The sequence below is a fragment of the Coregonus clupeaformis genome, chromosome 19, assembly GCF_020615455.1.
Source record: "Coregonus clupeaformis isolate EN_2021a chromosome 19, ASM2061545v1, whole genome shotgun sequence".
Lineage (NCBI taxonomy): Eukaryota > Metazoa > Chordata > Actinopteri > Salmoniformes > Salmonidae > Coregonus > Coregonus clupeaformis.
This window is the reverse complement of record NC_059210.1, coordinates 51,196,604-51,219,975: the sequence shown is the minus strand read 5'-3', so window position 1 is coordinate 51,219,975 and position 23,372 is coordinate 51,196,604. Positions and strand designations below refer to the sequence as shown.

Here is a 23,372-nt window from a genome sequence, read left to right as displayed (position 1 = left end):
GCACATTCATTTTTTCCTATCCTATGCTAACACTTGTGAAACCAAGTTTTGGTTTATTTCATTCCATTTACGAGTTTTGTCAATTTAGTCATTGTCTTTTGTTTGGAGCACTCCTGTCAATGTTGAGTAAGGACGCGCACCTGATTATGAATAGAGGTAGGCCTGTAGGCTACATGGCCTGCTCGCAAATGTAGGCATATAAATGTGCTCATTTGGGGATTTGATAGTATTTCTGATTGGCTTAACGCACCACCACTAATACAGCAAACAGTCTGTTTTTACATCCATTGAGAATGACAATAGTTAGGGGAAAAATGTAATGCTCTGATCCAGTGGAAACATCATAAAATAGGCCTACCTGATTACTTCTTATCCCTTGCGCAAATAGCCTACAGTTGTCTGTCCCGAGGTCACTGGCGCTGACAACTCTGAGGGCCCAGACCCAAGTTGATACAATGTTTCAAATTCGTTGCAGACGGGCCATGCATCCAATGTGGTTTATAAGATATTTATTGTTATCAGGATATATTCTACCCGCAGGCTGCAATGTTTTTATTTATTGACATTATAGGCTATTTTTACATAGTTGGCAATATAAGTTACTTTTTAGGTTTGTTTCATTTAAATTTAGATAGAATTTTGATTAACCACCTGACAATGATTTTGAGATTAAGATGTTATAAATTAAAATGAAACTGTTCCACGGAAATGTGCATATGAAAACCAAAACTGGCATGCAGATCGGTAGAAACGGTAAGATAAATTGGCATTCCACAGGAGAAAGATTGCAGACTCCTCGTGTAGCCTATTGCCGGCAACTTCAGGAGCGTAACGGCAGAATCTGCGAAAGCCAGTAGGAGGAGGGGGGTCAGGTTAAGGTTTTTTCTTCTGGTTGTCTTGGTCTCTGGCTTCCTATTGAGTCATTTGTCTTATTTAATCAAACAGTGAACTTAAAGCATCAGACAAGCTCAATGCATATAGTTGATTTTATTAAAACACAAAGGGGTGTGTCTATATATGGAACAATACACTTTTTAAAATCGATTGGTCAAAAGAACAGGGAACCTTCTGTCTACAAATATATTTTTTAGTCGCAGAAAACCGTAGACAACACCCTGTCGTTCTCTGCAAACATCAAAGCAGTGACTCCCTCCTGCAGGTTCATGCTCTACAACAGCCGTAGAGTCCGAACCTACCTCACACAGGAAGCGGCTCAGGTCCTAACCCAGGCACTTGTCATCTCCCGCCTGGACTACTGCAACTCGCTGTTGGCTTGGCTCCTCGCTTGTGCCATCAAACCCCTGCAACTTATCCAGAACACTGCAGCCCGCCTGGTTTTCAACCTTCCCAAGTTCTCCCATGTCACCCCGCTCCTCCGCACACTCAGCTGGCTTCGAGTCGAAGCTTGCATCCACTACAAGACCATGGTGCTTGCCTACGGAGCAGCAAGAGGAACTGCCCCTCCCTACCTTCAGGCTATGCTCAAATCCTACACCCCAACCCGAGCACTCCTTTGGTCTCTTGGCAGCTCCCGCTCAGCCCAAGCTCTTCTCTGTCTTGGCACCTCAATAGTGGAACGAGCTTCCCCCTGAAGCTAGGACAGCAGAGTCCCTTCCCATCTTCAGAAAACACCTGAAACCCTACCTCTTCAAAGAGTATCTTTAAATAATCCCCCTCCTCTCCTGAACCAACACTTGCACTTGATAAGAGAAACTAAAAACACCTGTCACTGACATTTCCTGCAACCTACAGCCTTAAATGATAACAAATAAAGTAGCAAACGGAGATTAAGTGCAAATTAATAATTTCATTTATTTTTAATATTTAAATATTAAAATAAAAAAAGTCACTTAAGTTGATTCGGACAAAGGAAAAAACACTGTTCTGTTAATAAAAACGTGTGCAAAATTGATTTCAGAGCTTTCTTTGAAAGCATCGTCGATGTGAATGGGGGCGTGTTTGGCCCTCCTTTTCCTGCAGTCCACGATCAGCTTCTTTGTCTTGCTCACGTTGAGGGAGGTTGTCCTGGCACCACACTGCCAGGTCTCTGACCTCCTCCCTATAGGCTGTCTCATCGTTGTCGTTGAGCAGGCCTACCACTGTTGTGTCGTCAGCAAACTTAATGATGGTGTTGGAGTCGTGCTTGGCCACGCAGTCGTGGGTGAACAGGGAGTACAGGAGGGGATTAAGCACGCACCCCTGAGGGGCCCCCGTTTTGAGGATCAGCGTGGCAGATGTGTTGTGTTGCCTACCCTTACCACCTGGGGGTGGCCCCTCAGGAAGTCCAGGATCCAGTTGCAGAGGGAGGTGTTTAGTCCCAGGGTCCTTAGCTTAGTGATGAGCTTTGTGGGCACTATGGTGTTAATTGCTGAGCTGTAGTCAATGAACAGCATTCTCACATAGGTGTTCCTTTTGTCAAGTGGGAAAGGGCAGTGTGGAGTGCGATTAAGATTGCATCATCTGTGGATCTGTTGGGGCGGTATGCGAATTGGAGTGGGTCTAGGGTTTTGAGGATGGTGTTGATGTGAGCCATGACCAGCCTTTCAAAGCACTTCATGGCTACCGACGTGAGTGCTACAGGGCGGTAGTCATTTAGGCAGGTTACCTTCACTTTCTTGGGCACAGGGACTATGGTGGTCTGCTTGAAACATGTAGGTATTACAGACTCGGTCAGGGAGAGGTTGAAAATGTCAGTGAAGACACTTGCCAGTTGGTCCGCGCATGCTCTGAGTACATGTCCTGGTATTCCGTCTGGCCCTGAGGCCTTGTGAATGTTGACCTGTTTCAAGGTCTTGCTCACATCGGCTACGGAGAGCGTGATCACACAGTCGTCCGGAACAGGTGATACTCTCATGCATGCTTCAGTGTTGCTTGCCTTGAAGCAGTCCGTAATAGTTTGTAAGCCCTGCCACATCCAACGAGCGTCAGAGCCGGTGTTGTAGGATTAAATCTTAGTCCTGTATTGACGATTTGCCTGTTTGATGGTTCGTCTGAGGGCATAGCGGGATTTCTTATAAGCGTCCGGATTAGTGTCCCGCTTCTTGAAAGTGGCATCTCTAGCCTTAGCTCGGTGCGGATGTTGCCTGTAATCCATGGCTTCTGGTTGGGATATGTACTTATGGTCACTGTGGGGACGACATCGTCGATGCACTTATTGATGTATCCGGTGTCCTGAGGTGGTATACTCCTCAATGCCATTGGATGAATCCCGGAACATATTCCGTTCTGCTCTAGCAAAACAGTCCTGTAGCGTAGCATCGGCGTCATCTGGCCACTTCCGTATTGAGCGAGTCACTGGTACTGCCTGCTTTAGTTTTTGCTTGTAAGCAGGAATCAGGAGGATAGAATTATGGTCAGATTTGCCAAATGGAGGGCGAGGGAGAGCTTTGTATGAGTTATTTTCCCTCTGGTTGCACGTGACCTACTGGTAGAAATTAGGTGAAACAGATTTAAGTTGGGGCGGAAAGTGCAGCACAATGCACACAACACTAAAGGCTTTACCAAGCTAGCTCTCTGGCCACTGTAGCTAGTAACATAATTAAGTCACAATGGATTAGTTTCCATGAAGTTTTTTGTTTTTCCAGGTTTCCTTTTCCCTCTGTATTTTTCAGGGTTTTGCTCTCAAAATCACACATTATTATTATTTTTTACTTGCATATGGTTGTTTTTCTATGTCCACAACAATGCTTAAACCACATCAGGAGACCACTTTTGAGGTCTGGGAAAAATAGAAGACATTTTGATTTTTGTGTGGAGTTACCCTTTTAATGCAAGTGTGCACCAGCAAGAGACCATTGTTTGGTTAGCGATGTTTCTTTAGTGCTCATGTGATTGCAGAGTTTGCTAAACAGATGGCCACTGGATTGATGCAAATAATCATATAATTCTGCCAGGTAGACATAGTCTAGTTAACAAATGAGAAGGTTTTTGGGAAAGCCTTTCCATCTCTACCAGAAGAAGGTTATCATTAGTGTCATCACTAAAGGCTACACAAAGTAGACATACATAATGGTCTGGGGCTGTTTTTCATGGTTCGGGCTAGGCCCCTTAGTTCCAGTGAAGGGAAATCTTAACACTACAGCATACAATGACATTCTAGACAATTCTGTGCTTCCAACTTTGTGGCAACAGTTTGGGGAAGGCCCTTTCCTGTTTCAGTATGACAAGGCCCCCTTGCACAAAGCGAGGTCCATACAGAAATGGTTTGTTGAGATCATTGTGGAAGAACTTGACTGGCCTGCACCGAGCCCTGACCTCAACCCCATCGAACACCTTTGGGATGAATTGAAACGCCGACTGCGAGTCAGGCCTAATCGCCCAACATCACTAATGCTCTTGTGGCTGAATGGAAGCAAGTCCCTGCAGCAATGTTCCTAGATCTAGTGGAAAGCCTTCCCAGAAGAATGGAAGCTGTTATATCAGCAAAGGGGGAACCAACTCTATATTAATGCCCATGATTTTGTAATGAGATGTTTGACGAGCAGGTGTCCACATACGTATGGTCATGTAGTGTATGACGGTGCCACGTTGAAAGTCACAGCTCTTCAGTAAAGCCATTCTACTGCCAATGTTTGTCTATGGAGATTGCATGGCTGTGTGCTCGATTTTATACACCTGTCAGCAACGGGTGTGGCTGAAATAGCCGGAATCCACTAATTTGAAGGGGTTGTCACATAGTTCCTTCAGAAAGTATTCAGACCCCTTGACTTTTTCCATATGTTGTTACGTTACAGCCTTATTCTAAAATGGATTAAATCCTAATTTTCCTCATCAATACCCCATAATGACAAAGCAAAAACAGGTTTGTAGAAATTTTAGCAAATGTATAAAAAGAAACGGATACCTTATTTACATAAGTATTCTGATCCTTTGCTATTTTTTTACATTTTAGTCATTTAGCAGACACTCTTATCCAGAGCGTGAGTGCGTACATTTATTTTTATTTTTAACTCTGAGCCAGTAGTAAAAACAAGAGTAGGTGAACGGATGATCTCCGCATGTGTGGGTCCCACCGTGAAGCATGGAGGAGGAGGTGTGGGGGTGCTTTGCTGGTGACACTGTCTGTGATTTTATTTAGAATTCAAGGCACACTTAACCAGCATGGCTACCACCAGCATTCTGCAGCAATACACCATCTCATCTGGTTTGCGCTTAGTGGGACTACCATTTGTTTTTCAACAGGACAGTGATCCAAAACACACCTCCAGGCTGTGTAAGGGCTATTTGACCAAGAAGGAGAGTGATGGAGTGCTGCATTAGATGACCTGGCCTCCACAATCACCTGACCTCAACCCAATTGAGATGGTTTGGGATGAGTTGGACTGCAGAGTGAAGGAAAAGCAGCCAACAAGAGCTCAGCATATGTGGGAACTCCTTCAAGACTGTTGGAAAAGCATTACAGGTAAAGCTGGTTGAGAGAATGCCAAGAGTGTGCAAAGCTGTCATCAAGGCAAAGGGTGGCTACTTTGAAGAATCTCAAATATAAAATATATTTAGATTTGTTTGACACTTTTTTTGGTTACTACATGATTCCAGTTGTGTTATTTCATAGTTTTGATGTCTTCACTATTATTCTACAGTGTAGAAAATAGTAAAAATAAAGGAAAACCCTTGAATGAGTAGGTGTGTCCAAACTTTTGACTGGTACTGTGTGTATATACAGTGAGGGGGGAAAAAAGTATTTGACCCCTCTGCAAAACATGACTTAGTACTTGGTGGCAAAACCCTTGTTGGCAATCACAGAGGTCAGACGTTTCTTGTAGTTGGCCACCAGGTTTGCACACATCTCCGGAGGGATTTTGTCCCACTCCTCTTTGCAGATCTTCTCCAAGGTTTTGAGGCTGACGTTTGGCAACTCGAACCTTCAGCTCCCTCCACAGATTTTCTATGGGATTAAGGTCTGGAGACTGGCTAGGCCACTCCAGGACCTTAATGTGCTTCTTCTTGAGCCACTCCTTTGTTGCCTTGGCCTTGTGTTTTGGGTCATTGTCATGCTGGAATACCCATCCATGACCCATTTTCAATGCCCTGGCTGAGGGAAGGAGGTTCTCACCCAAGATTTGACGGTACATGGCCCCATCCATCGTCCCTTTGATGCAGTGAAGTTGTCCTGTCCCTTTAGCAGAAAAACACCCCCAAAGCATAATGTTTCCACCTCCATGTTTGACGGTGTTCTTGGGGTCATAGGCAGCATTCCTCCTCCTCCAAACACGGCGAGTTGAGTTGATGCCAAAGAACTCCATTTGGTCTCATCTGACCACAACACTTTCACCCAGTTCTCCTCGGAATCATTCAGATGTTCATTGGCAAACTTCAGACGGGCATGTATATGTGCTTTCTGGAGCAGGGGGACCTTGCGGGCGCTGCAGGATTTCAGTCCTTCACGGCGTAGTATGTTACCAATTGTTTTCTTGGTGACTATGGTCCCAGCTTCCTTGAGATCATTGACAAGATCCTCCCGTGTAGTTCTGGGCTGATTCCTCACCGTTCTCATGATCATTGCAACTCCACGAGGTGAGATCTTGCATGGAGCCCCAGGCCGAGGGAGATTGACAGTTATTTTGTGTTTCTTCCATTTGCAAATAATCGCACCAACTGTTGTCACCTTCTCACCAAGCTGCTTGGCGATGGTCTTGTAGCCCATTCCAGCCTTGTGTAGGTCTACAATCTTGTCCCTGACATCCTTGGAGAGCTCTTTGGTCTTGGCCATGGTGGAGAGTTTGGAATCTGATTGATTGATTGCTTCTGTGGACAGGTGTCTTTTTATACAGGTAACAAGCTGAGATTAGGAGCACTCCCTTTTAAGAGTGTGCTCCTAATCTCAGCTCGTTACCTGTATAAAAGACACCTGGGAGCCAGAAATCTTTCTGATTGAGAGGGGGTCAAATACTTATTTCCCTCAATAAAATGCAAATCAATTTATAACATTTTTGACATGTGTTTTTCTGGATTTTTTTGTTGTCATTCTGTCTCTCACTGTTCAAATAAACCTACCATTAAAATTATAGACTGATCATTTCTTTGTCAGTGGGCAAACGTACAAAATCAGCAGGGGATCAAATACTTTTTCCCTCACTGTGTGTGTGTGTGTGTGTGTGTGTGTATATATATATATATATATATTTTTTTTATTTTTTTATGCGTAATCTCCAACAGTAAAGGGGTCTGGGTCGCTGCATATTCGGCTCCTATTCCCAACCACTGCGGCGTGAGTGCAGTCAACCAGTATAATTAGTGTTTGTGAAGTAAATATAGTTATTATTATTAAAGAATCCTTTCTAGGGCTGGTTCTGCCTTCTGAGATAGATGAGACACTTCTAAAGTGTACATTGATCATTTGTCCTGGCCAGCGTGATAGGCCTACCTCTGGTTTTGTTTAAGCCAAAGGAAAGGAATAGGTTATCCCTCTCGGGGTCAATAACAAGAGGAAAAACAACATAAAGCACTTGCTATTTGAGAATAAAATCAATTAGATTATTTAGGCATTAGGCATCATTATAGTATATTAAAGAGATTGGTTCAACTCTCCATATAATTCTCCAATGAAATAAATGTAAACAGATGCAGGCCTATAACCACTGGAGTAGCCTACAGTTCTGTTGTACTGCATGCAACCACATGTGGGGCGCACTCATTCTGACCCACTGGGGGACAGAGCGGGCAGATCATTAAGAACTGGGTGGTATGACTTGTAACATCAATGCAACATCCGTCTGCTTTGGGCACCAGTAGAGCAAAAGCAAGTGCGTGTTCAGTTGACCTAGCTACATTTCTTGTACATTCCACCTTGGGATTCAGTTAATGGATACATTTCTATATACAGTGGGGAAAACAAGTATTTAGTCAGCCACCAATTGTGCAAGTTCTCCCACTTAAAAAGATGAGAGAGGCCTGTAATTTTCATCATAGGTACACGTCGAATATGACAGACAAAATCAGGAAAAAAAATCCAGAAAATCACATTGTAGGATTTTTAATTTATTTGCAAATTATGGTGGAAAATAAGTATTTGGTCAATAACAAAAGTTTCTCAATACTTTGTTATATACCCTTTGTTGGCAATGACACAGGTCAAACGTTTTCTGTAAGTCTTCACAAGGTTTTCACACACTGTTGCTGGTATTTTGGCCCATTCCTCCATGCAGATCTCCTCTAGAGCAGTGATGTTTTGGGGCTGTTGCTGGGCAACACGGACTTTCAACTCCCTCCAAAGATTTTCTATGGGGTTGAGATCTGGAGACTGGCTAGGCCACTCCAGGACCTTGAAATGCTTCTTACGAAGCCAGTCCTTCGTTGCCCGGGCGGTGTGTTTGGGATCATTGTCATGCTGAAAGACCCAGCCACGTTTAATCTTCAATGCCCTTGCTGATGGAAGGAGGTTTTCACTCAAAATCTCACGATACATGGCCCCATTCATTCTTTCCTTTACACGGATCAGTCGTCCTGGTCCCTTTGCAGAAAAACAGCCCCAAAGCATGATGTTTCCACCCCCATGCTTCACAGTAGGTATGGTGTTCTTTGGATGCAACTCAGCATTCTTTGTCCTCCAAACACGACGAGTTTAGTTTTTACCAAAAAGTTATATTTTGGTTTCATCTGACCATATGACATTCTCCCAATCCTCTTCTGGATCATCCAAATGCACTCTAGCAAACTTCAGACGGGCCTGGACATGTACTGGCTTAAGCAGGGGGACACGTCTGGATTTGAGTCCCCTGGCGGCGTAGTGTGTTACTGATGGTAGGCTTTGTTACTTTGGTCCCAGCTCTCTGCAGGTCATTCACTAGGTCCCCCCGTGTGGTTCTGGGATTTTTGCTCACCGTTCTTGTGATCATTTTGACCCCACGGGGTGAGATCTTGCGTGGAGCCCCAGATCGAGGGAGATTATCAGTGGTCTTGTATGTCTTCCATTTCCTAATAATTGCTCCCACAGTTGATTTCTTCAAACCAAGCTGCTTACCTATTGCAGATTCAGTCTTCCCAGCCTGGTGCAGGTCTACAATTTTGTTTCTGGTGTCCTTTGACAGCTCTTTGGTCTTGGCCATAGTGGAGTTTGGAGTGTGACTGTTTGAGGTTGTGGACAGGTGTCTTTTATACTGATAACAAGTTCAAACAGGTGCCATTAATACAGGTAACGAGTGGAGGACAGAGGAGCCTCTTAAAGAAGAAGTTACAGGTCTGTGAGAGCCAGAAATCATGCTTGTTTGTAGGTGACCAAATACTTATTTTCCACCATAATTTGCAAATAAATTCATAAAAAATCCTACAATGTGATTTTCTGGATTTGTTTTTCTCAATTTGTCTGTCATAGTTGACGTGTACCTATGATGAAAATTACAGGCCTCTCATCTTTTTAAGTGGGAGAACTTGCACAATTGGTGGCTGACTAAATACTTTTTTTCCCCACTGTAATTGTCCAACAAAGAGCTGGAGATGATCATTGAAAGGTGCATAAAGAATGCAGCCCCCATGCACTTACCACAAATTCCTTGTTTTGCTAAGTTTGCCGTATTGTACATTGCTCTCCGTTATAACATTATTTTGTATGGTCACTAGCAGAGAATACATGATCCCAGTAAATACAGGGGAAACACTGTGACGACGCGCTTCCCACGGTTTGTTTTTCTACTATCAGATACTCCGACTATAAAACGCTGTCATTTTCTCAATATTATCCTAGGAGTTGAGAAATAAATAAAACAAGAATGGAAAGCTGGGAACCTATTTTCAATAGAATAGGCCATCAATGCTGTGTTTTTCCCACGGTTGCATTTAGAATTGTTGTGCAATGACTGGGCTTATCATAACACGTTTCTCTCCACGCATCAACCAACTCACTGCCAGAAAGGTGATATTCCAGTAAAACTAGGCTATTTGTGCATTAATCTTCAGAACATTTATTTGGGGCACATTGGCCACAGTGGCTGCAAGGCATGCATTCTTTAGGAGGCCAATATGGCCACTCAATAGGGAATCTAAGGCCATGGCTGTCGATTCCGCAGGGAAATTCGAAGCCTGGTTGGCGCTAAATCACACGTGCACAAATATCAGCTGATACCACGGCAAATCCATGTAGCATAAGTTTGTTTATTTTGATCATATGGAACGACAAGAAACTTTACACAATTGTACACATTTTATACTAAACAAAAATATAAAAGCAACATGCAACAATTTAAAAATATTTTACTGAGTTACAGTTCATATAAGGAAATCAGTCAATGTAAATAAATAAATTAGATCCTAACCTATGGATTTCACATGACTGGGAATACAAATAACCATCTGTTGGTCACAGATACCTTTAAAAAAAGGTAGGGGCGTGGATCAGAAAACCAGTCAGTATCAGGTGTGACCACCATTTGCCTCATGCAGTTCTGCCACAGAGTTGATCAGGCTGTTGATTGTGGAATGTTGTCCCACTCCTTCAATGGCTGTGCGAAGTTTCTGGATATTGGCGGGAACTGGAACGCTCTGTCGTACACGTCGATCCAGAACATCCTCAATGGGTGACATGTCTGGTGAGTATGCAGGCCATGGAAGAACTGGGACATTTTCAGCTTCAAGGAATTGTGTACAGATCCTTGCGACATGGGGCCGTGCATTATCATGCCGAAACATGAAGTGATTGTGGCAGATGAATGGCACAACAATGGGTCTCAGGATTTCATCACGGTATCTCTGTGCTATTTCAGCTCATGAAACATGGGACCAACACTTTACATGTTGCGTTTTTATATTTTTGTTCAGTATACAGTACCAGTCAAGTTTGGACACACCTGCTCATTCAAGGGTTGTTCTTTATTTTTTTCTATTTTCTACATTGTAGAAGAATAGTGAAGACATCAAAACTATGAAATAGTCATGTAGTAACCAAAAAAGTGTTAAACAAATCAATATATGTTATATTTGAGATTCTTCAAATAGCCACCCTTTGCCTTAATGACAGCTTTGCACATTGGCATTCTATCAACCAGCTTCACCTGGAATGCTTTTCAAACAGTCTTGGAGTTCCAACATATGCTTAGCACTTGTTGGCTGCTTTTCCTTCACTCTGCCGTCCGACTCATCCCAAACCATCTCAATAGGGTTGAGGTCTGGTGATTGTGGAGGCCAGGTCATGTGATGCAGCACTCCATCACTCTCCTTCTTGGTAAAATAGCCCTTACACAGCCTGGAGGTGTGTTGGGTCAGTGTCCTGTTGAAAAACAAATGATAGTCCCACTAAGCCCAAACCAGATGGGATGGCGTATCGCTGCAGAATGCTGTGGTAGCCATGCTGGTTAAGTGCGCCTTGAATTCTAAATAAATCACAGACAGTGTCATCAGCAAAGCACCCCCACACCATAACACCACCACCTCCATGCTTTACGGTGGGAACTACACATGCGGAGATCATCCGTTCACCCACACCGCGTCTCACAAAGACACTGCGGTTGGAACCAAAAATCTCCAATTTGGACTCCAGACTAAAGGACAAATTTCCACCGGCCTAATGTCCATTGCTCGTGTTTCTTGGCCCAAGCAGGTCTCTTCTTATTGGTGTCCTTTAGTAGTGGTTTCTTTGCAGCAATTCGACCCATGAAGGCCTGATTCACACAGTCCCCTCTGAACAGTTGATGTTGAGATGTGTCTTTGACTTGAACTCTGTGAAGCATTTATTTGGGCTGCAATTTCTGAGGCTGGTAACTCTAATGAACTTAGCCTCTGCAGTAGAGGGAACTCTGGGTCTTCCATTCCTGTGGTGGTCCTCATGAGAGCCAGTTTCATCATAGCGCTTAATGTTTTTTGCGATTGATTTGCTGAAACGTATTAAGAAGGAAAGAAATGCTACAAATCAACTTTTAACAAGGCACACCTGTTAATTGAAATGCATTCCAGGTGACTACCTCATGAAGGTGGTTGAGGGAATGCCAAGAGTGTGCAAAGCTGTCATCAAGGCAAAGGGCGGATATTTGAAGAATCTCAAATATAAAATATGTTTTGATTTGTTTAACACTTTTCTTTTTTTGGTTACATGATTCCATATGAGTTATTTCATAGTTTTGATGGTTTCACTATTATTCTACAATGTAAAAATAAAGAAAAACCCTTGAATGAGTAGGTGTGTCCAAACTTTTGACTTGTAGTGTATATTAGAAATGCAGGGCATTTTCGGGCTTGAGATTTTTCAGAAGGGAGGTTTTTACATAGTGGCGCAGCGCCCCTCTTACATTCTTTGGGGAGAACCGCGTGCGCGCGGCGCACACACACACACACCACACACACACACACACCCTCCTCATCTCACTCCCACTCTCTCTCCTTCCCCTTTTTCTCTCTCAGTTATCTGAATGACCTGGATAGGATAGCCCACGGAGCGTACGTGCCCACCCAGCAGGATGTGCTGAGGACCAGGGTGAAGACCACCGGCATTGTGGAGACGCACTTCACCTTCAAAGACCTCCACTTCAAGTGAGACAGTCCCCAGTGTACCCACTCTAAGGGTCTATCTCAATAGTCTAAGCCAACTGGGACACCCATTGGGTGTGAGTCACCCTCTAGTCTAGAGAGGGTTCAGGGCTGAAGTTTACTGGCTGTAGTGTTTATGAGTAGTGTGATGGTTTGTGAGAGATGGCAAAATGTAAATGTTTAATGTAGATACAGTGGGGAGAACAAGTATTTGATACACTGCCGATTTTGCAGGTTTTCCTACTTACAAAGCATGTAGAGGTCTGTAATTTTTATCATAGGTACACTTCAACTGTGAGAGACGAAATCTAAAACAAAAATCCAGAAAATCACATTGTATGATTTTTAAGTAATTAATTTGCATTTTATTGCATGACATAAGTATTTGATCACCTACCAACCAGTAAGAATTCCGGCTCTCACAGACCTGTTAGTTTTCTTTAAGAAGCCCTCCCGTTCTCCACTCATTACCTGTATTAACTGCACCTGTTTGAACTTGTTACCTGTATAAAAGACACCTGTCCACACACTCAATCAAACAGACTCCAACCTCTCCACAATGGCCAAGACCAGAGAGCTGTGTAAGGACATCAGGGATAAAAGTGTAGACCTGCACAAGGCTGGGATGGGCTACAGGACAATAGGCAAGCAGCTTGGTGAGAAGGCAACAACTGTTGGCGCAATTATTAGAAAATGGAAGAAGTTCAAGATGACGGTCAATCACCCTCGGTCTGGGGCTCCATGCAAGATCTCACCTCGTGGGGCATCAATGATCATGAGGAAGGTGAGGGATCAGCCCAGAACTACACGGCAGGACCTGGTCAATGACCTGAAGAGAGCTGGGACCACAGTCTCAAAGAAAACCATTAGTAACACACTACGCCGTCATGGATTAAAATCCTGCAGCGCACGCAAGGTCCCCCTGCTCAAGCCAGCGCATGTCCAGGCCCGTCTGAAGTTTGCCAATGACCATCTGGATGATCCAAAGAAGGGATGGGAGAAGGTCATGTGGTCTGATGAGACAAAAATAGAGCTTTTTGGTCTAAACTCCACTCGCTGTGTTTGGATGAAGAAGAAGGATGAGTACAACCCCAAGAACACCATCCCAACCGTGAAGCATGGAGGTGGAAACATCATTCTTTGGGGATGCTTTTCTGCAAATGAATTACTTAATCATACAATGTGATTTTCTGGATTTTTGTTTTAGATTCCGTCTCTCACAGTTGAAGTGTACCTATGATAAAAATTACAGACCTCTACATGCTTTGTAAGTAGGAAAACCTGCAAATTCGGCAGTGTATCAAATACTTGTTCTCCCCACTGTATGTTTGAAAATACTTTGAGAGTTTTCAAGTGTGTGTTTGCGCATACATACTAACAGTCTGTATTTGTATTTTCTCCCCAGGATGTTTGACGTGGGGGGTCAGAGGTCTGAGAGGAAGAAGTGGATCCACTGCTTTGAGGGAGTCACCGCCATCATCTTCTGTGTGGCGCTCAGTGACTACGACCTGGTGCTGGCCGAGGACGAGGAGATGGTGAGATTCATCCCTCCCTCACCCTCATTCTATCTCTGCTCATCAGTCATTGTTATCGTACACTCTCCCTCTGTCATCCTTGTCCCTTGTTCATTATCATCCTTTCCTCATCCCCGTCCTCCAATCTTTCTCATGCTTCGCACATTTATTGTCATCCCTTACTGGTGGGTAGGAGCGTTGGGCCATTAACCGTAAGGTTGCTGGATCGAATCCCCGAGCTGACAAGGTAAAAATCTGTAATTCTGCCCCTGAGCAAGGCAGTTAACCCACTGTTCCCTGGGCGCCAATGACGTGGATGTCAATTAAGGCAGCCCCCCGCACCGCTCTGATTCAGAGGGGTTTGGTTAAATGCAGAAGACACATTTCAGTTGAATGCATTCAGTTCTACAACTGACTAGGTATCACCCTTTCCCTTTCCTTGTGATCTCTTGTTCTTTCTCGTATAAAACAAGTGTACATTTATTCACATGGATTGAGTTTCACATTTTCCGCCCCTATTGCATCAGAAAGACAAACTACATAACCGTAGCAACTGTTGTGATATTATATTTACCCCTATTATATGGGTTTCTAAAAACCTGTGCTGTGTGTTTTTTTTTTTTTTTTTTGAATAATGTACGTGTATGTTACCCGCAACCGGATGAATTTCCCTTCTTGGGAGAATGGGACTAGCCTAGGGTTGGGCGGTATCCAGATGTTCATATCTTCATGTGGTCCTCTGTAGCTCAGCTGGTAGAGCACGGCGCTTATAACGCCAAGGTAGTGGGTTCGATCCCCGGGACCACCCATACACAAAAAATGTATGCACGCATGACTGTAAGTTGCTTTGGATAAAAGCGTCTGCTAAATGGCATATTATATTATATTATATTATATTCATACTGTCCTTCTCTCTTCTGGGATTTACGGTATTACGGTCTTAGTACACAAGAGGCCGCTAAAAACGGGTAAAAGCCCATTGGGCGTCTATTACCAGAATGCTAACAAAATTAGCACAAGTACTAGCGAGTTTCTATAGAGGCTGCTAGCTAAATATGCAAACGAGCACAAATTGAATAAAACTAATTGCAAAGACAGGCAATCCAGCTCATAAAGTTATACAAGTATAGGCAGTAGCTACCGAATGTCATTTCGGGTGAGTTTGGACAATTTACAAGCAAATGTGAATGGGACACATTGAAAATGAAAGTTGAGGCATGCTTGTCTAAAGGAAGAACAGCACTGCCTCTGGAGCAGCATGTGTACACGCTGTGTCTGTGTGGAGTCTGGAGTCGCTAGGGCAACGGGCCTGCCTGCTCTGCTCGGAGAAGAAGGGGAAGAACAGACTGAGGGGCCGAGATCAGAGAGGAGAAAAAAACGCAAGGAAATCAAGAAAGCAGTGGCAGCTGTACAGATAACTCATCCAAAGCGCTTTGACTACTCAAACACTGCAGAAAGGTAACACTATATGATGCGCCTTATTAATTCAGCTACTTACTTAGCGAACTAGCAAGTTAAACCAAATACACAGCTGGACTCGGCAGCTTCCGCTTTCTCTCATTGTGCTATTTACAAACAAACACGTGACTGGCTCAACTGTTCTGGGGAACTATGATAAGCTTCATAATGTAAAATAATCTCCTAATTTATTGCACAAGTTGACTGCGGGTATTAACTTAAAAAGTAGCTAAAAATGTATTAATAAACTTCAAATAAATTATTTTTGGGAGGGGAAAAAATGCTGTGGCTATTTCCAAATACCCCCGTATATGATATATATACGGTACACCGTCCAAGCCTAGACTAGCCTGCCTGGTCCCAGATCAGTTTGTGCTGTCTTGCCAATACAATGGTCATTCTCACGGCAAGACGGCTCAAACAGATCTGGGACCAGGCTATAATGGGACCACTGGACATGTGTAACTAAAGCATTGTGTGGTTGTCTTTCTGTCCCTCAGAACCGAATGCATGAGAGCATGAAGCTGTTTGACTCCATCTGCAACAACAAGTGGTTCACAGACACCTCCATCATCCTCTTCCTCAACAAGAAGGATCTGTTCGAGGAGAAGATCAAGAAGAGTCCTCTCACTATCTGTTACCCGGAGTACGCAGGTAAGAGACACACACACACACACACACACCATCTGTTACCCTATCTACAAATCATCTTGAATTCCAGATTCTGGTGAATCTGAAGCCTTGCTCAGGTCGATCCACTCGAACGCACAGCGCGTTCCAGGTTGTCTTAATTCCAGCAGTCGCGTTGTGCAGATTATCAGATCTCGCAACACCTGGAAAAGTGTTTAACATCTCAGGAACTCATAATGGTGAAGGAAAAACAAACAGTCCATCCCTAAAAGACCTAATCTTATGAGTATGTCTCTTTCACCCTCTCTCTCTATCTCTATCTCTATCTCTCTCAGGCTCCAACACGTACGAGGAGGCGGCGGCCTACATCCAGTGTCAGTTTGAGGACCTGAACAAGAGGAAGGACACCAAGGAGATCTACACCCACTTCACCTGTGCCACCGACACCAAGAATGTGCAGTTTGTCTTCGACGCAGTCACCGACGTCATCATCAAGAATAACCTGAAGGACTGTGGCCTCTTCTAGGGTAGGCTAAACATAATTTATAACTGGGTGGTTCGAGCCCTGAATGCTGATTGGCTGACAGCTGTGGCATATCAGACCGAATACCACGGGTATGACAAAACGTTTATTCTTAATGCCCTAATTATGTTGGTAACCAGTTTATAATGGCAATAAGGCACCTTGGGGGTTTGTGGTATATGGCCAATATACCACGGCTAAGGGCTGTATCAAGGCACTCCACGATGTGTCATGCGTAAGAACAGCCCTTAGCCGTGGTATATTGGCCATATACCACACCCCCTCGTGACCTTATTGCTTAAATATAACTTAGTGTGTAAAAATGACTGTTGCTTATACACTGATAAAGTTTGATCATAAAGTTACTGGTCCCCTCCCCCATGTCAAACACTTGGAATAAGTACCGCCTTGTAACCAACATCGCAGAAGGCGTGTTCGCAGAAGGGCGTGGTTTACGTAGCTAGTGTACTGGTGCCAAAATTTGACTTCAGCGTGTCAGCAAATATAATTACAGGTTTCCCCTACTCATCTATAGGACCTTCAGAGAGTATTCACACCCCTTGACTTTTTCCACATTTTGTTGTTACAGCCTGAATTTAAAATGGATTACATTTAGATTTTGTCACTGGCCAACACACAAATACCCGATTAATGTCAAAGTGGAATTATTTTTGTTAGACATTTTTACAAATGAATACAAACAATTTAAAGCTGAAATGTCTTGAGTCAATAAGTATTTAACCCCTTTGTTGTGGCAAGACTAAATAAGTTCAGGAGTACAAATCAGCTAAACAAGTCACATAATAAGTTGCATGGACTTTCTGTGTGAAATAATAGGGTTTAACATGATTTTTGAATGACTTTATGTACCCCACACATACAATTGTCTGTAAAGTCCCTCAGTCGAGCAGTGAATTTCAAACACAGATTCAACCACAAAGACCAGGGAGGTTTTCCAATGCCTCGCAAAGAAGGGCATCTATTGGTAGATGGGTAAAATAAAAAGCAGACAATGAATATCCATTTGAGCATGGTGAAGTTATTAATTACACTTTGGATGGTGTATCAATACACCCAGTCACTACAAAGATACAGGTGTCCTCTGTAGCTCAGCTGGTAGAGCACGGCACTTGTAATGCCAAGGTAGTGGGTTCGATCCCCGGGACCACCCATACACAAAAATTTATGCACACATGACTGTAAGTCGCTTTGGATAAAAGCGTCTGCTAAATGGCATATTATTATTATTATTATAACTCAGTTGCCGGAGAGGAAGGGAACCGCTCAGGGATTTTCCCATGAGTCCAATGGTGACTTTAAAACAGTTAGAGTTGAATGGCTGTGATACTAGAAAACTGAGGATGGATCAAGAACTTTGTAGTGTACAATACTAACCTAAATGACAGAGTGAAAAGAAGGAAGCCTGTACAGAATAAAACATATTCCAAAACATGCATCCTGTTTGCAATAAGGCACTAAAGTAAAATGACCAAAAAAATGGCAAAGAAATTAACTATGTCCTGAATACAAACCGTTGTTGGATTTGCCCCCAACATAACACATCAATGTGTACCACTCTTCATATTTTCAAGCATGGTGGTGGCTGCATCATGTTATGGGTATGGTTGTCATCAGCAAGGACTAGGGAGTTTTTTAGGATACAAATAAACAGAATAGAGCTAAGCACATACAAAATCCTAGAGGAAAACCTTGTTCAGTCTGCTTTCCAACAGACACTGGGAGACGAATTCACCTTTCAGCAGGACAGTAATCTAAAACACAAGGCCAAATCTATACATGAGTTGCTTACCAAGATGACATTGAATGTTCCAGAGTGGCCTAGTTACAGTTTTGACTTAAATCGGCATGAAAATCTATGGCAAGACCTGAAAATGGCTGTCTAGCAATGATCAACAACCAACTTGACAGAGCTTGAATAATTTTTTTAAGAATAATGTGCAAATCTTACACATACCCAGAAAAATCACAGCTGTAATCGCTGCCAAATGTGATTCTAACATGTATTGACTCAGGGGTGTGAATATTTATGTAAATTAGATTTTTCTCTTTCATTTTCAATAAATTTGTAAAAAAAATTCTAAAAACATGTTTTCACTTTGTCATAATGGGGTATTGTGTGTAGATGGGTGAGAAAAAAAGACAATGTATTCCATTTAGAATTCAGGCTGTAACACAACAAGTTGTGGAACCATTTATTTGTTAAATTACCCCCTTTTTCTCCCCAATTTCGTGATATCCAATTGGTCGTTACAGTTTTGTCCCATCGCTGCAACTCCCGTACAGACTCGGGAGAGGCGAAGGTCGAGAGCCATGCGTCCTCCAAAACACGACCCTGCAAAGCCACACTGCTTCTTGACACACTGCTCGCTTAACCTGGAAGCCAGCCGCACCAATGTGTCGGAGGAAACACGTACAACTAGCAACCAAAGTCAGCGTGCATGCGCCCGGCCCGCCAAAAGCGGTCGCTAGAGCGCGATGGGACAAGGACATCCCGACCGGCCAAACCCTCCCCTAACCCGACGACGCTGGGCCAATTGTGCGCCACCACATGGATCTCCCAGTCGCGGCCGGCTGTGACACAGCCTGGGATTGAACCCGGGTCTGTAGTGACGCTTCTAGCACCACTCGGGAGGCCATGAATACTTTTCTGAAGGCACTGTAAGGCAAATATACTTATAGGTTTCCGCTTTCATCTGTGTCAGGTGTTCGCTAGTTACTGGCTAGCTAGGTATGCTGAGCACTTATTGGCTGCTTTTCCTTCACTCTGCGGTCCAACTCATCCCAAACCATCTCAATTGGGTTGAGGTCAGGTGATTGTGGAGGCCAGGTCATCTGATGCAGCACTCCATCACTCTCCTTCTTGGTCAAAATAGCCCTTACACAGCCTGGAGGTGTGTTGGGTCATTGTCGATAGTCCCACTAAGTGCAAACCAGATGGGATGGTGTATCGCTGCAGAATGCTGTGGTAGCCATGCTGGTTAAGTGTGCCTTGAATTCTAAATAAATCACAGACCGTGTCACCAGCAAAGCACCATCACACCACCTCCTCCAGGCTTCATGGTGGGAACCTCATATGCAGAGATCATCCGTTCACCTACTCTGCGTCTCACAAAGACACGGAGGTTGGAACCAAGAATCTCAGAATTTGGATTGATCAGACCAAAGGACATATTTCCACCGGTCTAATGCCCATTGCTTGTGTTTCTTGGCCCAAGCAAGTCTCATCTTCTTATTGGTGTCCTTTAGTAGTGGTTTCTTTGCAGCAATTCGACCATGAAAGCCTGATTTCAAGCTGTCTCCTCTGAACAGTTGATGTTGAGATGTCTGTTACTTGAACTCTGTGATGCATTTATTTGGGCTGCAATCTGAGTTGCAGTTAACTTTAATGAACTTATCCTCTGCAGCAGAGGGACTTCCTTTCCTGTGGCGGTCCTCATGAGAGCCAGTTTCATCATAGCGCTTGATGGTTTTTGCGACTGCACTTAAAGAAACCTTCACATTTCTTGAAATTTTCCATATTGACTGACCTTCATGTCTTAAAGTAATTATGGACTGCTGTTTCTCTTTGCTTATTTGAGCTGTTCTTGCCATAATATGGACTTGGTCTTTTACCAAAATAGGGCTATCTCCTGTATACCACCCCTACCTTGTCACAACTCAACTGATTGGCTCAAACGCATGTTTTTAGAAGGCACATTCCAGGTGACTACCTCATGAAGCTGGTTGAGAGAATGCCAAGGGTGGCTATTTGAAGAATCTCAAATATACCGTATTTTCCGCACTATAAGGCGCACCGGAGTATAAGCCGCAGCAGCTAAATTGAATGATATTGAATGATGCGTACATATATAAGCCGCACTGGACTATAAGCCGCAGGTGTTTTAATGTTTAATTACCATATGTAAGGGTTCGTGCACAGAGGGGATTGTCGGGAAAGAGACAAACTGTCTCGCTCTCGTAATGTCTGTCTGTCTTGCTCTCGTTCTGTCTCTCGTTCTGTCTCTCGTACCACTCTCGGTTCCACTTTTACTTTTGCGCGCTACCTGTCTCACTTTTTTCCGGCCTCCAACTTTTCATGCTGGAGCCTGCCGCTTAAAGGTGGGGGGCGCGGACCGGTCATAGAGCCCATAGAGTTAAAGTTGGTGGACTGTAACCTGTAAAATCCATAGATTTAGGAGGTCTTCTAGTGGCCGTTAGCTGTAAAAATCCATAGATTAGCCGCACCGTTATATAAACCGCAGGGTCGAAAAATTTGAAAAAAGGCGCGGCTTATAGTCCGAAAATTACGGTAAATTACATTTTGATTTGTTTAACACTTTTTTGGTTACTACATGATTCCATATGTGTTATTTCATAGTTTTGATGTCTTCACTATTCTACAATTACATTTTAGTCATTTAGCAGACGCTCTTATCCAGAGCGACTTACAGGAGCAATTAGGGTTAAGTGCCTTGCTTAAGGGCACATCGACAGATTTTTCACCTAGTCGGCTCGGGGATTAGAACCGGCGACCTTTCGGTTACTGGCACAACGCTCTTACCCACTAAGCTACCTGCCGCCCCTTTTACATTTACAATGTAGAAAATAGTAAAAATAAAGAATAACCCTTGAATGAGTAGGTGTGTCCAAACTTTTGACTGGTACTGTATGTAATGTACCCAGACCTCACCTTGCAAAGTTTCAACAAGCTAGCTTGATAAACAGTGCTGACAATTCTATTTGGCTACCTAGCAAAATTATATAGCCAACATTTTGTCTATATTGATGCTGTTACAAAAACCGTTGGATAAACAAATCATTTGTTAAACCGTGATGTATGACAGGATTGGATGATGCATGCCATTTTAATGTTTGTTGCTTTGTGTATCAGCAAATTTGCTTGAAATAATCTCACTTCAACATGTTGCTTGACATAGGCGTTTTCAAAGAACTGTCAGTGAAGGTGAGCTTTCTGCCCACTCAGCCTTTTATCTCCCCGCCCACTCAGTCTTTTCAGACTTCCTGGTAGTTTGACATGCGAGAAAGTTGTAAAAAAAAAAAATGTTTAGCATTTTAATTGGGAAAAATATTGTGGGTGATGTTTCAGTCACTCAAAAGGCTATTTTACATGGGAATCAGAATGACTGTTCAGGACCTTTTTAAGACTTTCTAGAGTCAGGCCTGGACAGATTCTCAATTCCAAATCAACCCCCCCTAACCCAGTGCAGTTGTATGTCTGAAGGGATTGTATAGGCATTATGACAAGGCACCTAGCATATCAGAGGTGTTATCTAAACATTGTGTTTTACCCTCTTTCTGTACAGGCAGTGTGGTGGCCAGCGTGCGCTCAGTGACTTTCTTAGGGACGTCTGTGACTGGATGGGGGCGGATCATGGACACTTTGTAGAGAACGTCTCTTTTAACCTCTTATTAACTTATGTTGATCTCTGAAAGGTTTTAAATGCCTTGTAGAAAACGTTTGTGTAAAATATTTGTACAACTGTCACTGGCTGGAGTTTTTCACTGTTTTTAAAATGTTTTTGTTTTAACCGGTCAAGGTTTTAGTTTTTTTTTTTTTTTCTTTTTTTTTTTTCTTCTCATTTTTCTATTTTTAGGTACTTGTGCCTTTGCATGCCTTAGTTGCAGTGTTTTGTTTTTGTTTGCTAAATTGTAATAGATGTATTTAGATGTCATCATTCAATACACCCTCCCCAAATATTATCTCTATTTGTTTCCAAATATGGTTTCCATGACTGACATCCCATAAATATTGTGTCCATGGAAATGATGGAATAGACCAATTAAGACCAACTTGCTCTTGATAGACCAACTCACTCTGACACTGACATACTGTGAGAGCTGTGTGTGTCTTTGTGTGCATGACTGTATGCTTGTGTGAGTGAGTGCATTTATGTGTGTGTGTGTGTGCGGCATGCATGAATGTGTGGATATAAATACAAAGGGACTCTCTTCTTTTTACTTGTCATCCTCTTTCACAGTCTGGTTTTCTGGAAAATTTACCAAAAAGGCAACTTTATATTTAATGTGACGTCACATGGTTGGGGTGACATTGCGGATGGTAACATTCCTACACCAAATCATTATTTGAAAGACAAACTTTGAAAAGAGGATGACAACTACAGCCTTGTAGCAGACGACAGGACCATAGATATAAAGTGCATAGATGGACAAAGGGAGGTGGATGGGTGGAAGTGCACTGTTATGATGTTGACGATATGTTTCGTAATGGTTTCAGGTTACATATCCCCCTAACCCCCCACCCTTCTGTTTCCATTGGATGGGGACGTTAGTGGACTAATTTCCATTATTTTGCTAATAAAATAAATGCTGTGGTGAAACGACGGCGTCCTTCAACAATGGTGGCCTCAGTTTCTTTCTTGTGACGATTTTGAACTAATATTTATGTATTTTTCTGCCACCTTTTGGCTTGCAACATTGACATATATACAGTGGGGGGAAAAAGTATTTAGTCAGCCACCAATTGTGCAAGTTCTCCCACTTAAAAATATGAGAGAGGCCTGTAATTTTCATCATAGGTACACGTCAACTATGACAGACAAATTGAGGGAAAAAAGTCCAGAAAATCACATTGTAGGATTTTTAATGAATTTATTTGCAAATTATGGTGGAAAATAAGTATTTGGTCACCTACAAACAAGCAAGATTTCTGGCTCTCACAGACCTGTAACTTCTTCTTTAAGAGGCTCCTCTGTCCTCCACTCGTTACCTGAATAATGGCACCTGTTTGAACTTGTTATTAGTATAAAAGACACCTG

General features: G+C 43.1%; 1 protein-coding gene across 1 annotated transcript in view; it reads left to right on the top strand.

Moving 5' to 3' along the window:
* LOC121532236 (guanine nucleotide-binding protein G(i) subunit alpha-1) overlaps positions 1 to 22,951 on the top strand; it is a 56,653-nt gene extending 33,702 nt beyond the window's left edge. Inside the window, exons 5-9 of the mRNA XM_041838057.2 lie at positions 12,325 to 12,453; positions 13,856 to 13,985; positions 15,923 to 16,076; positions 16,388 to 16,579; positions 21,900 to 22,951. Of these exons, the coding sequence (XP_041693991.1) occupies positions 12,325 to 12,453; positions 13,856 to 13,985; positions 15,923 to 16,076; positions 16,388 to 16,578 (604 nt within the window). The 3' untranslated portion in view covers position 16,579; positions 21,900 to 22,951. The remainder of the gene's footprint in view (positions 1 to 12,324; positions 12,454 to 13,855; positions 13,986 to 15,922; positions 16,077 to 16,387; positions 16,580 to 21,899) is intronic.
* The last annotated feature ends 421 nt before the right edge of the window (positions 22,952 to 23,372 follow it).